This window comes from Momordica charantia (genome assembly GCF_013281855.1).
Source record: "Momordica charantia cultivar OHB3-1 chromosome 2 unlocalized genomic scaffold, Mcharantia_2.0 BLBB01000002.1, whole genome shotgun sequence".
Taxonomy (NCBI): domain Eukaryota; kingdom Viridiplantae; phylum Streptophyta; class Magnoliopsida; order Cucurbitales; family Cucurbitaceae; genus Momordica; species Momordica charantia.
This window is the reverse complement of record NW_028275160.1, coordinates 18000216-18018408: the sequence shown is the minus strand read 5'-3', so window position 1 is coordinate 18018408 and position 18193 is coordinate 18000216. Positions and strand designations below refer to the sequence as shown.

General features: G+C 41.1%; 1 protein-coding gene and 1 non-coding gene across 2 annotated transcripts; one reads left to right on the top strand and one right to left on the bottom strand.

Moving 5' to 3' along the window:
- The first annotated feature begins 3863 nt into the window (after nt 1-3863).
- On the top strand, nt 3864-17517 carry LOC148212943 (uncharacterized). Its single transcript, XM_088120440.1, has 6 exons — nt 3864-4372; nt 14913-14998; nt 15066-15512; nt 15585-15796; nt 15890-16280; nt 16409-17517. Exons 1-6 carry the CDS (start codon nt 3864-3866, stop codon nt 17515-17517), a joined length of 2754 nt encoding a protein of 917 aa, XP_087976566.1.
- Nucleotides 6717-6823, bottom strand: LOC148212944 (small nucleolar RNA R71). Its single transcript, XR_015789557.1, has one exon. It is a non-coding gene; the product is annotated as a small nucleolar RNA R71 (small nucleolar RNA).
- Nucleotides 17518-18193: the final 676 nt, after the last annotated feature.

The window sequence follows — 18193 nt, the reverse complement described above, 5'->3', positions numbered from 1 at the left end:
TTTGATGCAAATAAGTCTAGTTTCCTCCCGATACTTTATTCCTGAAAAATATATCTTATGTGCTTAAATTTTTCACGAAGAAACGAAAAATAAAAAATAATTTCAATATAAATCTCATGAAATGTAGCTCACAAAGTGTGCTATCAAGATGCAATTTTCGCTTCTTTTTCTGCGGCCTCCAAATCTGCTTCTAAGTCTTCCACCATCATTTGCTGGAGTTCATCCAAGATTGCCCCTATTGTAGAGCACTCCTCGACTTCATCCGGGAGATGCATCGTATCAAGGACATTGAAGGTCTGCTCATAATTGACCTTCATCGTGATCTCTCCTTTCCTAACATTTAATATCGTATCTCCAATTGCTAAAAGTGGCCTTCCAAGAATGATCGGCACCTCAAGATCTACTTCACAATCCAAAATTATGAAATTGGCGGGAAAAATAAACTTATCGACTTTAACAAGCACATTTTCTATTTTTCTTTCCGGTTTCTTAATGGACCTATGAGCTAATTGCAAAGTGACAGTAGTGGGACAAGCTTCTCCTATATCTAACTCTTTAAAGACGTAAATAGGCATAAGATTAATGCTTGCTCCTAAGTCACATAATACTCTGCCTAAGTTCTTACCACCTATTGAGCAAGGGATAGTAAAACTACCTAGGTCATTACATTTAACAAGCAATGAATTCCCTAGAGCATCACTACTACACTTTGTTAAGGCTACTGTCTCATGCTCACCTAGTTTCGTATGCCTAGATATGATGTCTTTTAAAAACTTTGTGTAGTTAGGCATTTGTTTGAAAGCATCTATGAAAGGTATATTTATATGCAAATGTTTTAGAATCTCAAAGAACTACTTAAAATGACCATCCTTATTCTTTTTAACTAACCTGTGGAGGAAAGGTGGATGAATCTTAATATTACCTACCTGTGGAGTAATGCTGGGCAATACTTGCTTACCTTTGCCTTTCTCATTTGAACTTACTGGTTCTTCCTTCTCTTCTTGTGGTGGAGTGGATGAGGGAACAGGTGTAGTTACATCGTCTACTTCAGCTGGAAGTGAGGGTCCCTCATAACTCAGCCTGGTTCTTGTGATGACTATGTAACGCCCCGAGTCCTTCAGGTTAGTTAGTATCGAATCAGGAGATCTTTTTCATTTAATTTTTAAATTAATTCTTAATTAAATATATACATATTTATCGGGCTCTAAACTCCAATTAAATTAATATTTACCAGACTCCGTGTGGTGGGTCTTGTTTTAATAGGGGATGGACTTCTTTTCTCTTGGGCTTGGACTTGTTGGCCTTTATCGGGTTAATTTGGTTTTAAAACAAAAAAAAAAAGGAAAGAAACGGAAAACCCTAAGCTCCATCTTCTCCTTCATTCTTGCCCTAGCCGCCCACCACCCCCTCCTTCTTGTTGTAAAGTTCGGCATCCACAAGTGCGTTTTCCGGCGAGGTGCAGCGGTGGCCGACGACGACACGACGGTGGAACAGCAACCCACAAGCGGCGGCGCTTCTTCGGATCAAACAGCAGCAGCGGCGGCGCTGCGACGCTTCTTCGGATAAGGCAGCAGCGGCGGCGGCGCTCATTCGGATCGAACAGTGGCAGCTGCGGCGTTTCTTCGGATCGAACAGCAGCAGCGACGTCCCAACCACCCATCCAGCGGCGTCGCGACCTTCTCCTCGGTGGCGTTCGAGCAGCAGCGGCAGCGCTTTTATTTTTCGGCATACGGTAGCAACCCACGGCCAGCACACGTCAAGGCAGTTCGGTGATTCCGATAGCCCATAATCACGGCGATCCCTTCGTTCCAGCAACGTTTGTCGCTTACCCATTGTTGTTGAAGCCCGATTTAGGCTACCCACACCTTGGCGAGCTAGATCTAGGTGACCTACACCTATACGAAGTCGATTTTGGGGGTAACGAGTCATTTGAACCCTTTTAGAATCAATTTCGAAGGCTGAATAGTGTACGTAACTTGCTGTATTTTTATGTTTTAGTGCTTAGGTGTGAGATCGACGCAAAACTTAAGGGCGCGGTTGTGGGTTAGTAGACAAGGGGCGTGTGCGTGTGTTAATGTATGTTAAATGGTCTCTAATGTGCTGGTTTTGTGGCGTTTAATATTAATTTTGTTACGTCATTGTGCTAAATAACTCTCGTTGTGTTAATCCGTATACTTGGAGTAGTGTTAGATATATGTTGGTAAAATGGTGAGGTTTCTGCTTTGCTAAACTGCTGGGTATTGCTGTGGAAATGTTTGTTGTTTGAATATGCATGAGTTGTTCGGCGTGTCTTGTGTGTTATTATACTTAGTAATGCTTATTGAATATTGATGCTGGATATTAAGTGTTTTGGGTGAACTGTGTCGGACTCCAACAGTTTAAAATTTGTTTGGTTATGCTTTGTTGCGACGAAACTCATTGTGGAGTCGTTGTTAAGAAAAGTTATATTGTGAGAGCATCGTTGGTTTATTATTTCATTATTAGAATGTTGTTTGTGTTGTGGAAGCATGCCGAATTGTATTTGTGAGTTGAAAGATGTAGGGGTCATGGTTTAAGAAAGTATATAGTAAGACTCTGGTGAGAGTTGGAATCTTGGAGAAAAGGAATGAGTGAGTGTCAGGGCCTCGGGTATAAATGATCAGGGGCTGATACGTCATTAATTGAGTATCGAGGCCTCGGGTAAAAACGGTCGAGGTTCGATGCGAGGAGTCTTTTAGAAGGAAGGCTATTGGGGCCTTGGGTAAAAATGGTCAAGGCCAATAGATGGTGAAGTCATCGGGGCCTCAGGTAAAAATGGTCGAGGGTCGATGCAGTAGTGTCGGGGCTCTAGGTAAAAATGGTCAGGGGCCGACTCTACTCGAAGGAGTTAACTGTTTAAGGCTAGGATAGCCGTGATAAGCGTAGAAATACTTGAGATGTTAGAGGGACTAGAGGTTGGTAGTTAATGTGTTCCTGGTTCTGGTTGTCATCGGATTTTATAGAATATGTCTATGTTTGAATGCATAATGTGTTGAAAAGCATGATTATGAATGTTTCATGATTTAGTTGAGCATGATGTGTATGTGTTGTTGGTGAGGGCTACTTACGGAGTATATTTTATATACTCACCCCCCCTACACAATTATTGTTTCAGGTGAAGGACTCGTTGGCGACCATGGTGATGAGACGGAGGAGACATGACGAGCGAGGACCATAGGCTACTAGTCGCTCTTGCTTAGCTGAAGTTATTAGTAAAGACCTTATGTTATGGTTAATAAACTGTTTGTTCGTATTTGGATAATTGAGAGGTTCCCACTTGTGGTTAAATTTATTTCTGGGTAGGTGCCTATTTTAGTTTTCTTCCATTCATTGAGTTTTGCCTAGTTTGAAGAATAAAATTTTGCCTCGTGAAGGTGTCCACGAATGTTGTTGATTGATATTCTATGAATTTGATTTATTGTTGAATTGATGAGAAGTGGAACTTGATGTTATATAATTGTTGCATAGGGAGATGGCATGACGTGTTTGGAGTTAAGTTTAATTAGTTGGGTAGTTAACGTGACCTAGAAGTGTGGGGGAAATTCTGGGTCGTTACAATTGGTATCAGAGCAGAGTTGTTCCTGTAGACTGTCCTATAATCTAGGTCGTTAGTGTATGGTCCTTGTCAGTCTCCTCGTCATCACCAGGTACGCTTCCTAGTTCTGTTTGTTTGATCATGAATGTCTTACATTGCTTATGGTTGAGATATTATTATTGACTGATATTAGATAGGTCGGCGTGTTTCCTTGGTTCATTATATAGACTTTGCTTGAACTTTGCAATTGTGTTGTGCCCCGATTAGTGCGTTAATGACCTTGATGCTCTTTTCTCTATTCCTTTAGACAATGGCTTTTCGGCGGAACACGAGAGCTCACAACCACGAGGATCAGAATCCTAGGGGTGAGGGAGCAGCGGATCCAAATGTTCCCCCGGCAGTTCCTAGAGGGGTAGCACCCCCGGTTCCTCAGGCAGCACCTCAGGGAGTTCCCCAGGTGAATCCTCAGGTGGTGTTACTAGCTGAGGCATTGCAAGTATTGCTGGATAATGCGAATGGAGCTGGTGGAGCTCAAGTGCAACAGCCTCGCCGTGCACAAATTCAGCAAGAGGAGGTGCAGTTTATCAGGGATTTCAAACGCTTTGGGCCACCCGTTTTCAACGAGGTGAGTGATAAGCCTACTGCGGCCGAGGAATGGGTCAGGGAGTTGGAAGCCCTTTATGTGTATCTCGGATGCTCCGACTATTTCAAGGTCCGGAGAGCAGTGTTTATGCTTCTGGGGGAAGCAGTAAATTGGTGGGAGTCGGTGGCGGCAACGGAGGATCATGCCAACGTACCTGATTACGCTTGTTTACATGCGTAAAAAGAAGGTTTTAGATGCTGTTTTTACTATGTTTCAGCTTTGTTTCGGATTTTTCTCGATCGTTTGAGTTCCAATTCATGCAAAATTCATATACTATGGTTTGTGGATGGCTTATATTGTATTTATGACATTTTAGGACCATTTGGGAGTGCAAATTAATCAAAAGAAGCAAAAAGACGAAAAAGCATCATGGGAGGCGCCAGGCGCCTGGGAAGCCTGCAGAAAAACAGGTTTTCTTCCAACTTTGCCCTTAATGAAACGCGTCTTCCAATGCGTTTTGGTGGTTCCAACCGATGCATACGTGTAGAAGAAGTGTTCCACTATCAGTTTGAGCACGATTTGGTCAGTCAAAAGAGTTGGAAATGGGTGATTCACCATCGTTTTAGGACCTACCTAACCAATTCTGCACAGCTATAAATTCCAGCAACTTCTCCACCAAATTCATCAAGCCTTGCTTCCTTCTCTTGATCATTTTTAGTGTTTCTTTGTTGCTTTCTAAGTACTTTTGAGTTGCTTTCATTAGTTGCTTTTCGTTTTTAAATCCCGAGCACTTTACATTCTTTTATTGAGCTTTGTTTTGTTTCCATTTGTACTTAGTTATTTTCTACTTATTCAAATATATAAAAATCTAGCACTTTGCTTATCTTCCCTTTGCCTTTACTTTATTTTTAGTTAAGAGAGTTGTGTTTTTGGAGAAAAGAGCACGTGACACTCTCCCTTGCTTGAAAGAGAAGGGCGAAGCTCTCAGTCCCGATAAAAACTCTCCGTTAGTTAACTTGTGTTTTTCACACATGCATTCCACATTCAACCGTTTTACTTGCTGTATTTTCTTCAATATGTCTTCCTAAATTCCCGTCTCTAGCCCGGTTATGGATAGTTAGCCTTTTATGTCTAAAAAGGGTTGCTAAGAAGTAGTGTTTTTGCTTTCCATTCATTGCTCAACATGTTTTCCCAAAAAGTTAGGATTTAGAGAAGGCCACTGTAAGTCTTAACAAGTCAATACTGAAAAGGTTGCTTATTTGCATTGTTGAGTGGTTAAACCGAGGAGAGGAGCGCCTTAGACATAAGGGTTCCGCTTAAGTAGCCTAGACATAGGACCTTAACCCGAGGTTGCGACTATTTCCATCCTAAAACTAAGATATATCTCATAATAGACATATTAGGGAATGTCTTAGGACTTTGAACTTGCTTAGACATAAGTCAAGTGAGAAGCGTAGTCGTTGGTTTCTAAAGTAAAAAGCATATTGTCCTTAGCATGTCCTTGATTCTTTGTTGGCTAACTTGAAGTAGTTCGGGCTAGGTTTTATCATTATAAGTCCAAATCTCAAATCCAAACCATTATTTGTGACCACTTCCCATTTTACAAGAATCACTCATTCCAACATTCACTATTCTTTAAAACTTTAGAGTTTGGAAATTGTTTAGAAGTCCTTGAGGATCGATACTTGGATACTCCATCCATTTTATATTACTCTGACAGGTGTGCGCTTGCATCTATATAATTGTTACCACGCTTAGTGCGTGCGTTCAGCATAAACGCCCAGTCAAGTTTTTGGCGCCGTTGCCGGGGACTTTAGTTTTAAAATTATTTTAAAATTCTTTTAGTTTTTATTTTTGTGAATTGTTGTTGGGTGTAATTTCCATCCACCGTTTTTGTTCTATATTTTTGGTCGTTTATCTCACAAGGGTAAGTTAAAGTGCATGAGCACAAGATCTTTTCTTCTACCCCTTGACCCTGAGATTGAGCGGACCCTTCGAAAAACTCGAAAGGAGCAAAGACTTCGAAAACAACTAGAAAAGCAAAAAGAGAGAGAAGGTGAAATCAGTCCTGAAAGTGAGGTAGAGAGTACAAGCACATCAATGGCAGATATTCCACCTCGTGATCCGGTTGATCCACCTGCTGTTAACGGTAATATGAGGGATCATGCAAGAAATGATGAATTCAACCATATCCAGATGGCGGACAACAGAGACGTGGCAATGCGAGAATATGCCGCCACGGCTTTTCTGAACTTTGATTCAGGGATAGTCAACCCTATTCCAGCCCACACAAACTTTGAGCTTAAACCAATGATGTTCCAAATGTTGCAGACAATTGGACATTTTGGAGGGCAGGAACATGAGGATCCACATGATCATCTGAAATCATTCATTCAAATTGCAAATGCATTTCGATTACCTGGTATAACAGACGATGCTCTGAGACTAACACTTTTTCCATTTTCTTTGAAGGACCAAGCTAGAGCATGGCTGAATGCATTTCCACCGGGATCCATCACCACATGGGGGTCGTTAGTGGAGAAGTTCTTAACAAAATTCTTTCCACCTACTCGCCACGCTGATATCAGAGAGGAGATCATCTCTTTTAGACAATATGATCGTGAACCTGTTCACGAGGCGTGGGAGAGATTTAAAGAACTAATCAGGAAATGTCCGAACCATGGCTTGCCGGCATGCATCCAGATAGAACATTTCTTTAGAGGTTTAGATCATCTTACTAAGATGATGCTAAACAATGCTGCCAACGGAGCCTTTACAAAGAAGACATTCAACGAGATAGTTGACATCCTAAATGACTTAGCTTCACACAACGAACTATGGTGTTCGCAAAGATCTAGGGCAGCACCAAAGAAGCAAGATCCAGCTGGAGTTTTGGCTCTGGACATTGCGACCTCGATGCAAAAAGAGATGGTTACAATGAACCAGAGGCTGAAAGAGATGGCATTGGGAATAAAAAATCCATTAGCCACGCCGATACAACCTGTGCAGTCAGATTATTGCACTCCTGCCCCTGTTTGCCAAGTCAACGATCTCATTTGTTCATTTTGCAACGAAAACCATATTTATAATAATTGTCCACATAACCATGCTTCCGTTTTTTATGTAGGACATGGGAACAATAGGAACTTTAACCCATATTCGAACACCTACAACCCAGGTTGGAGGCACCACCCTAATTTCTCATGGGGAGGACAAGGAGGTTCGAGCGGTTTTAATCAAGGGCAGAGCCAACAGAACAAGCAGCCCTATGTTCCACCTACACAGCAATACATCCCACCACCGCAACAGCAGTACAATCAGAGAACACAGACTCCACCAGTTCAAAATAACAACTCAAATCTTGAGAATATGATGAAGGAGTACATGGCCCGAACCGACGCAGTGATACAATCCCAAGCGGCATCAATGAGGAATTTCGAGACCCAATTGGGACAGCTCGCCAATGAATTGAAGAATAGACCACAAGGTTCTTTTCCAGGCCATACTGAATTACCAAGACGAGGAGGGAAAGAACAGTGCAAAGCTGTCACCCTCAGGAGTGGACTGGCATATGATGGACCAACAATGCCAACAACAGATGTACAGATTCCGTCCACTGAACCAATTGTAAAGATACCAGAAAATCCAACAACACCAGAAAAAGAGAATATTAGAAAAGGTAATGAGGACACTCCGAGTGTTCCTCCACAGGTACAGCCTTCTTTTACCCCTACTCCCCCGTTTCCACAAAGATTAGTTAAGAAAAATAATGATTCCCAGTTTAGAAAATTTTTAGATATTTTAAAACAACTGCATATAAATATACCATTAGTAGATGCTCTAGAACAGATGCCAACTTATGCTAAGTTTTTGAAAGATATAGTTTCTAGGAAGAAAAAAATAGGAGAGCATGAACTGGTAGCCATGACAAAATGTAGTAGTGAAGCTGTAGGCAGCCCGCTACCCATGAAATGTAATGATCCTGGCAGTTTTACCATTCCATGTTCCATAGGAGGAAAAAACTTAGGTAGGGCATTATGTGATCTAGGCGCTAGCATTAATCTTATGCCATTATCAGTTTTCAAATCTTTAGGCATAGGAGAAGCTAGACCTACTACGGTTACCCTCCAACTAGCAGATAGATCTATCATAAGACCTGAGGGAAAGATAGAAGATGTTTTAGTGCAGGTGGACAAATTCATTTTCCCTGCGGACTTTATCATTCTAGATTGCGAGGCGGACTTAGACGTTCCCATTATTTTGGGAAGACCATTTCTAGCCACTGGGGATACAGTTTTTAATGTAAGGAAGGGAGAAATTACAATGAGGGTAAATAATGAAGAAGTTAAATTTAACGTTCTAGACGCCATGAAATTACCAGGAGACTTTGAAGAGTGCTCTGCTATAAATAGCTTGAATCCTATTATGTTTGATGAGTTTTATGACTCGTTAGTTACAGAGATTGAAGAAGAGCTTGATAAGATAGCAGAAGGACCAGAAGATGTGGCTAATCCTATTGAAAAAATACAAAAAGAAGAATGCAAGTCGTTACTTCCGTCCATAGTGGAACCACCCACGTTGGAGCAGAAGCCATTGCCGTCGCATTTGAAATATGCGTATCTAGGGGATAACGACACTTTACCAATTATTATAGCTTCCAATTTATCACCTACTAATGAATATTCTTTATTGCAGATTTTGGAGAAGCACAAAAAGGCCATTGGATGGACGATAGCAGATATCCGAGGGATAAGCCCAGCCTTTTGCATGCACAAAATTCTATTGGAAGAAGATGCTAAGAACTCTATTGAGAGTCAAAGGCGGTTGAACCCGAAGATGAAAGAGGTTGTAAGGAAAGAAATTCTTAAATGGCTTGACGCCGGTGTTATATACCCAATATCCGACAGCAGCTGGGTAAGCCCAGTACAGTGTGTACCAAAGAAAGGGGGTATAATCGTGGTGGCCAACGAGGAGAATGAGCTCATCTCAACCCGAACTGTGATCGGGTGGAGAGTTTGCATTGATTATCGCAAACTCAACAAGGTAACAAAGAAAGACCATTTTCCTCTCCCGTTTATTGACCAGATGCTCGACCGTCTGGCAGGTAAGGATTTCTATTGTTTTTTAGATGGATATTCCGGTTATAATCAAATTACTATTGCTCCAGAAGACCAAGAGAAGACAACATTTACGTGTCCGTATGGTACGTTCGCTTTTAGGCGAATGCCCTTTGGACTATGCAATGCACCCGCGACTTTTCAGAGGTGTATGATGGCCATCTTCTCTGACATGGTAGAAAATATTCTAGAAGTTTTTATGGATGACTTTTCTGTTTTTGGAAATTCTTTCGACACTTGTTTAGTTAATTTGGAGAGAGTATTGGAGAGATGTGAACAAACAAACCTAGTCCTAAATTGGGAGAAGTGTCATTTCATGGTACAAGAGGGTATTGTTTTGGGTCACAAAATTTCCAAGCAAGGAATAGAGGTAGACCACGCTAAGATAGACATCATTTCAAAGCTACCTCCTCCTACAAATGTCAAAGGGATTAGAAGTTTTTTAGGGCATGGGGGATTTTACCGCCGCTTTATAAAAGACTTTGCTAAAATTTCTAAACCCTTGTGTCAATTGTTAGAACATGATAGACCATTTGTTTTTGATGATGACTGTTTAAAATCATTTGAAATGTTGAAAGTTGCTCTAAGTTCAGCTCCTATAATTATCGAACCTAATTGGGATTTACCTTTTGAGCTCATGTGTGATGCCAGTGATTATGCAATAGGAGCTATGTTAGGACAACGTAAAAACAAGATCTTGCATCCTGTGTATTATGCTAGTAAGACTCTGACCGGTGCACAACTCAATTACACTACTACTGAAAAGGAACTGTTAGCAGTTGTGTTCGCCTTTGATAAGTTTAGGTCTTACTTGATAGGCACAAAAGTCATTGTTTTTACTGACCATTCTGCTTTAAAATATTTATTTGCTTAAAAAGATGCTAAACCACGTTTGATACGGTGGATTTTGTTACTTCAAGAGTTTGATATTGAAGTTAGGGACAGGAAGGGTACTGAAAACCAAGTTGCTGATCACCTGTCTAGATTGGAATCCCCGCTCTGTGATGATGGAACTGTTATACGTGAACAGTTTATTGACGAGCAACTCTTGCGAGTTGATTCAGTTCAGTGGTATGCCGATATAGCAAATTATTTGGTAAGTCGAATAGTTCCTTATGAGTTCAACAAAGCAACAGGTAAAGAAATTTCTAAATGAAGTTCGATGTTATCGTTGGGATGAGCCTTTTTTATATAAGCTAGGACCTGACAATATCTTACGCAGGTGTGTCGCAGAAGAAGAGCACGAGGCGATATTAGACGCTTGTCATATGTCTCCATATGAAGGACATTTTGCAGGACACAAAACCGCAGCCAAAGTTTTGCAAAGTGGGTTCTTTTGGCCCACTCTGTTCAAAGATGCACATAAGTTTGCCCAGGTTTGTGACAAATGCCAACGGACAGGTAATATATCTAAACGCCACGAAATGCCTCAAACCCCGATCCTGGAGATTGAAATATTTGATGTGTGGGGTATAGATTTTATGGGTCCATTTCCATCTTCTAATGGTAAGCTTTATATATTGTTAGCAGTAGATTATGTTTCGAAATGGATAGAAGCCATTGCAACTGCTACCAATGATTCCAAAGTTGTCATTCGTTTTCTGCAAAAGCACATTTTTACGCGTTATGGAACCCCGCGTTGTCTGATAAGCGATGGGGGGGCTCATTTTGTGAATAGGTCTATGCAAAAGTTGCTGACTAAATACAATGTGCGTCATAGGGTTGCAACAGCATATCATCCTCAGTCGAATGGGTTAGCCGAAATATCTAATAGGGAGATAAAAAACATTTTAGAAAAAACTGTAAATCTTAACCGTAGGGATTGGTTTTTTAAGCTTGATGATTCACTTTGGGCATATAGGACAGCATTTAAGACTCCCCTCGGCATGTCCCCCTATAGGCTAATCTTTGGAAAAGCATGTCATTTGCCTCTTGAGCTAGAATATAAAGCATTTTGGGCTACTAAGAAATTAAATTTTGATTTGTTGGCTGCAGGTGAAGCGAGGAAGTTACAATTGTTGGAATTAGAAGAACACAGGCACTTTTCTTATGAGAATGCTAAGTTGTTTAAGGAAAAAACTAAACAGTGGCATGATAGGCGTCTTCGGCCGAACAATCTTCAAGAAGGTGATCTGGTTCTGTTATTCAACTCTAGGTTGAAACTTTTCCCTGGAAAACTTAAGTCTAGATGGTCTGGTCCCTTTCAAATTTTTAAAGTCTACCCATATGGGGCAGTGGATCTAGTTGACTCTAAAGGAAATGTTTTTAAAGTAAATGGGCAGAGACTTAAGCCGTATTTTGGAGAACCAGTGGATAGAGGAAAAACCTCTATTCAACTTTCAGGTCAATAAATGTTTGCGAAAAATGTTTTTCCTTCTTATCCGTTTGGAAAGAACAAAAGTAAATGAAGGAAATTTTTGTATCTTACATTCTTTTTGTCTAATTATAAAAAGTTTTGCTTATTGAGAATGTTTTTGAAAACGTTGAAAAAGAAATAAAAAAAAAGAAAAAAAAACGTTGAAAAGAATTACGTAGGCGCCTGGCGCCTGCCCTTTGCGAAAAATACAAATCACGCGGGCGCCTGGCGCCTGCCCTGTTTTTCCAGCATTTCGAAAACTCTCAGGTTCGAGAAGTCGTGCAACATATCTACAACTTAAGGGCTTCATTGGATTTTGCGGTTTTACCTTCATGGCCTCCAGCGCTAGCTGCTATCCTTGGTCATCCATCTCCCAGCACTGACACTGATCCTAGTCTACAACCTCCGACTTCATGAAGGGGAGGTTCCTTCTTTGCTATTTTTTGTGTTTTCTTCTTTTGGTTAATGACTTAGTTTGCATATTCTAGCATTACTACGCATGTTTTTTTTGTATTGATTATGTTTCGAGCTCAGTTGAAGCATGAATAAATTAGTATCGTTTATCTTCTGATCACTTAAAGTATGCCTTCACTTAACCTTAGTTTAGCTTTTCACATGCCTATTTTGAAGCATCTGTGCTGTGCATGTGATTTCATGTCGATGATGATTATAAGAGATTGTTGAGTTTTCTGTTCTATGCCTGACTGAGCTTTGAGCTATTTCCTTTGTTTATGTGATAAACTCATTTTCTTTTATGTCTTTTTGATCTTTACAGACTTTAAGCTTTTTCTTTGCCCCTATATAGGAAGTCCTTGTCCTTTTTACTGTTAAGCCTTTTTCATCCAATGCAAAAGTCTTTTCCCAGTGAGGACACTGTCTCTCTTAAGTTTGGGGGGGACAGTCGTTGTGTGAGTCGTTGTTTCAGAAAGATAAAGTGTTATTTATATTTGAAAAATCAGGCTATTTTCTTTTGAAAAAGAGTCAGTTGGAAAAACAAATGCTATTACAAAAAGAAAGTGTTGAAAAAAAAAAAAAAAAAAAAATTTGCAAAAGAGTAAAAAAGAGTCTTTGTCAAAGAAAATAAGAGTGGGGAAAAGACTTGTGTTAGATAGAAAAGAGTGGTAGAAACAATGAGAGTTAAAGAAAATGTATTTATGATTTCCGAGTCCTACTGTAGACACCCATTTAGTTTTAGGTTGGGTGTTGACTTTGAAAATAGCAGTAAGGATGGTGATAAGTGACTTCGTGTTTCTCATTGTCGTCGTTTTATGACCTAGCTGTTAGTTTCAAAGTCTTTCTACGAGTAGCTGTGGTTGAAACCGATGTTAGTTTGTGGAAACCTCAGGGGCTAGTAGCCGGTCTTTCAGATGTAAAAGTCTTAGTATAAGAAGGGAGTGTGCAGATTCCTTAGGGGTATTTGAAAACGTTTTCTGTTTTTGAAAGAGAAAAAAGATTTTGAAAGAAAAAGTTTTTATCATTTCAAACTTGGTTTATAGTGACTAAGTTTACAAAGGCAATAGAATGGTAGGCTTTGACATCTTTTCCTTGAGACAATTTATGATTGAACATCTCGGTTGCTTTTGCTTTTCCTTGTCCATGTGTTAGAAAGCTGATTAAAGTTGCTAAGTTTTGCTTGAGGACAAGCAAAAAGTTAAGTTTGGGGGTGTGATTACGCTTGTTTACATGCGTAAAAAGAAGGTTTTAGATGCTGTTTTTACTATGTTTCAGCTTTGTTTCGGATTTTTCTCGATCGTTTGAGTTCCAATTCATGAAAAATTCATATACTATGGTTTGTGGATGGCTTATATTGTATTTATGACATTTTAGGACCATTTGGGAGTGCAAATTAATCAAAAGAAGCAAAAAGACGAAAAAGCATCATGGGAGGCGCTAGGCGCCTGGGAAGCCTGCAGAAAAACAGGTTTTCTTCCAACTTTGCCCTTAATGAAACGCGTCTTCCAATGCGTTTTGGTGGTTCCAACCGATGCATACGTGTAGAAGAAGTGTTCCACTATCAGTTTGAGCACGATTTGGTCAGTCAAAAGAGTTGGAAATGGGTGATTCACCATCGTTTTAGGACCTACCTAACCAATTCTGCACAGCTATAAATTCCAGCAACTTCTCCACCAAATTCATCAAGCCTTGCTTCCTTCTCTTGATCATTTTTAGTGTTTCTTTGTTGCTTTCTAAGTACTTTTGAGTTGCTTTCATTAGTTGCTTTTCGTTTTTAAATCCCGAGCACTTTACATTCTTTTATTGAGCTTTGTTTTGTTTCCATTTGTACTTAGTTATTTTCTACTTATTCAAATATATAAAAATCTAGCACTTTGCTTATCTTCCCTTTGCCTTTACTTTATTTTTAGTTAAGAGAGTTGTGTTTTTGGAGAAAAGAGCACGTGACACTCTCCCTTGCTTGGAAGAGAAGGGCGAAGCTCTCAGTCCCGATAAAAACTCTCCGTTAGTTAACTTGTGTTTTTCACACATGCATTCCACATTCAACCGTTTTACTTACTGTATTTTCTTCAATATGTCTTCCTAAATTCCCGTCTCTAGCTCGGTTATGGATAGTTAGCCTTTTATGTCTAAAAAGGGTTGCTAAGAAGTAGTGTTTTTGCTTTCCATTCATTGCTCAACATGTTTTCCCAAAAAGTTAGGATTTAGAGAAGGCCACTGTAAGTCTTAACAAGTCAATACTGAAAAGGTTGCTTATTTGCATTGTTGAGTGGTTAAACCGAGGAGAGGAGCGCCTTAGACATAAGGGTTCCGCTTAAGTAGCCTAGACATAGGACCTTAACCCGAGGTTGCGACTATTTCCATCCTAAAACTAAGATATATCTCATAATAGACATATTAGGGAATGTCTTAGGACTTTGAACTTGCTTAGACATAAGTCAAGTGAGAAGCGTAGTCGTTGGTTTCTAAAGTAAAAAGCATATTGTCCTTAGCATGTCCTTGATTCTTTGTTGGCTAACTTGAAGTAGTTCGGGCTAGGTTTTATCATTATAAGTCCAAATCTCAAATCCAAACCATTATTTGTGACCACTTCCCATTTTACAAGAATCACTCATTCCAACATTCACTATTCTTTAAAACTTTAGAGTTTGGAAATTGTTTAGAAGTCCTTGAGGATCGATACTTGGATACTCCATCCATTTTATATTACTCTGACAGGTGTGCGCTTGCATCTATATAATTGTTACCACGCTTAGTGCGTGCGTTCAGCATAAACGCCCAGTCAGTACCCGTCACATGGGCAAGATTTAAGGATCTACTTTATGAGTACTATTTCCCTGTGACTGTCAGGAATGAAAAACGGGCAGAGTTTCTCCGTCTCACTCAAGGGAGCCTAACTGTGGCCCAATACGAGAGGAAGTTCACTAAGCTGTCCTGTTTTGGAATGCAATATATTCGTACTGAGCAATGAAAGATTGACAAGTTCATTGACGGTTTGCGTAGGGAAATCAAGAGACTACTTGTTCTTCAAGGAACCAACTACATATGCAGCGGCAGTCAGGTGTGCGTTGGTTATGGACAAATGTCTCGAGGAGCCTCAGTCTATGCAAGTGATAGGCTCCAGCTCGGGGGTTAAGAGGAAATTTGCATCGTTCTCCTCCAATCAACCCTCAAAAGGACATCAGCATCATGTGCAAAGGCAGACTGTTCCTCCGGTGTGCCCCTCTTGTAAGAAGAGCCATGCTGGGCCATGTTGGTTGGGAAAAAGAATATGTTACTGGTGCCAGAAGGAAGGACATTTCGCAAGGGAGTGTTCGATGACCGGCTCGAATACCCAAGCTTTAGGCCAGTGGATCCCGGCGACAGCGGCAGCTCAAGGTGGGACCCATAGGGCGCGCGTCTTCGCTCTTACCAGGGGGGATGTTGAGCATGCCGAGGCGGTGGTCACAGGTACCTCCTCTTTGCGAGTCTTGAGTTGTGTATATATGCTTGTGCTTTATTGCATGCATGTTACTTTTGCAGGGACTGTCTTAGAGCTTAGTATGCCTGCTTACGCATTATTTGACTCTGGATCTAGTCATTCTTTCATTGCTTCTACCTTTGTTCGACATGCGGACCTAGAGCTAGAATCGTTAGGCTTTTTGTTGTCGGTATCCACACCGTCAGGATCTGTGTTGGTCACTAGTCAAGTGGTGAAAGGAGGCCAGCTCTCTTTCGATGGTCAGACCTTGGAGGTAAAGTTAATCTAACTAGATATACAAGATTTCGATGTGATACTAGGCCTGGATTGGTTAGCTACTAACCGGGCTAATATTGATTGCTCGAAGAAGGAAGTTAGTTTTCGCCTGCCCTCCGGACAAAACTTTACCATTAAGGGAGTTAAGGCCGGGGTCCCAAGAGTGGTATCGGCATTGAAGGCCAGCCATCTTCTCCAGTGTGGTGCTTGGGCCTATTTGGCTAGCGTTGTGGATGCAAGGAAGGTTGTGCCAAGCATTGAGGCGGTTCGTGTGGTTAATGAGTTCACTGACCTGTTCCCTGAGGACCTTCCCGGCTTGCCTCCGTCTCGCGAAGTGGAGTTTTGTATAGAGTTGCTGCCAGGGACGGCTCCCATCTCGAAAGCACCTTATCGAATGGCTCCGGCAGATTTGAAAGAGCTGAAGCTACAGTTGGAAGAATTACTCGACAAGGGTTTCATCCGCCCAAGACTGTCCCCTTGGGGTACGCCCGTGCTCTTTGTTAAGAAGAAAGACGGTTCTATGCGACTTTGTATAGATTATAGGGAACTAAACAAAGTTACGGTTAAGAATAAGTATCCCCTACCACGCATTGATGACCTTTTTGATCAGCTTCAGGGGCGAAGGTGTTCTCGAAGGTAGACTTGCATTCGGGGTACCACCAGTTAAGGCTAAAGAAGGCCGACATTCCAAAGACAGCGTTCAGAACAAGGTATGGGCACTATGAGTTTATCGTGATGTCTTTTGGACTCACGAATGCTCCGGCAGCTTTTATGGATCTAATGAATCGGGTCTTTAGGGAGTATTTAGATTCATTTGTCATTGTGTTTATCGATGACATCCTGATATACTCCAAGACTGAGCAGTGTCACGAGGAGCATCTCAGACAGGTTTTGACTACACTACGAGAAAATAAGTTGTATGCAAAGTTTTCAAAGTGTGAGTTCTGGCTGGACAAAGTGGCTTTCCTATGTCACATAGTCACCAGGGAGGGTATTGCAGTAGACCCCGCCAAGGTAAAGGCTGTTAGCAATTGGCCAAGACCTAGTTCAGTTACAGAGATTCGTAGTTTCCTCAGCTTGGCTGGTTACTACAGAAAGTTCATCCAGAATTTCTCCCGGATAGCGGCACCGTTGACGCAGTTAACTCGTAAAAATGCTACCTTCACTTGGAGCAGCGAGTGTGAGGAGACTTTTCAAGAACTAAAGAAGCGTTTAGTGTCTGCACCGGTGTTAACTGTCCCCGATGGGACAGTAGGTCTGGTGGTTTATAGTGACGCCTCGCGAAAGGGCTTGGGATGTGTTTTGATGCAACATGGGAAGGTTATAGCTTATGCTTCTCGACAGCTGAAGGTGCATGAGCTTAACTACCCCACTCATGACTTAGAGCTAGCAGCAGTGGTCTTCGCCTTAAAGTTATGGAGGCACTACCTTTACGGAGAAAGAATTCAAGTCTTCACGGATCATCAGAGCTTGAAGTATCTTTTCACTCAGAAGGAGCTTAACTTAAGACAGAGACGGTGGCTAGAGTTGGTGAAGGACTATGATTGTGAGATTAGTTACCACCCGGGTAAAGCAAACGTGGTGGCCGATGCTCTTAGTAGAAAGGCGGCAAGTGTGGCATCCCTAGTAGCGGCCTGCAGTCCAATGCACAGCGAGTTGGAACGCTTAGAGGTGGAGCTTGCGGTGGATGATGTCTCAACATGTTGGCTCAACACTTAGTGGAACCTAGCCTGTAACGCCCCGAGTCCCTCAGGTTAGTTAGTCTCAAATCAGCAGATTTTTCATTTATTTTTAAATTGATTGTTAATTGAATTTATCTTTATTATCGGGCTCTAAACTCAAATTTAAATTGATAATTACCGGACTCCGTATGTTGGGTCTTGTTTTAAGAGTAATGGACTCCTTTTCTCTTGGGCATGGATTTGTTGGGCTTCCATTGAGATAATTTGGTTTTAAAACAAAACAAAAAGAAAAAAATAAAACCCTAGCCCAAGCCCTTTTTCTTTCTTCTTCATCTTTCTTCTACCCTAGCCCCCCCCCCCCCCCAATTTCTTCTTCATTTTCCAACCCCGCCGCCCCCCTTCTCTCGTTTTTCGACAGCTCCTCCGACACCTTGACGCAGCACCGGCTGGGGAGGTTCCTTCTTTGCTATTTTTTGTGCTTCTTCTCCACCAAATTCATCAAGCCTTGCTTCCTTCTCTTGATCATTTTTAGTGCTTCTTTGTTGCTTTCTAAGTACTTTTGAGTTGCTTTCATTAGTTGCTTTTCGTTTTTAAATCCCGAGCACTTTACATTCTTTTATTGAGCTTTGTTTTGTTTCCATTTGTACTTAGTTATTTTCTACTTATTCAAATCTATAAAAATCTAGCACTTTGCTTATTCTCTCTTTGCCTTT

Excerpts from the sequence above, each read along its gene's own strand:
- LOC148212943 (XM_088120440.1), top strand. The coding sequence starts at position 3,864 with ATGGCTTTTCGGCGGAACACGAGAGCTCACAACCACGAGGATCAGAAT. Across the intron at positions 15,513-15,584 it reads TGCCGAGGCGGTGGTCACAG|GGACTGTCTTAGAGCTTAGT; the intron begins GTACCTCCTCTT and ends TTACTTTTGCAG. Across the intron at positions 15,797-15,889 it reads TCGATGGTCAGACCTTGGAG|AAGGAAGTTAGTTTTCGCCT; the intron begins GTAAAGTTAATC and ends GATTGCTCGAAG.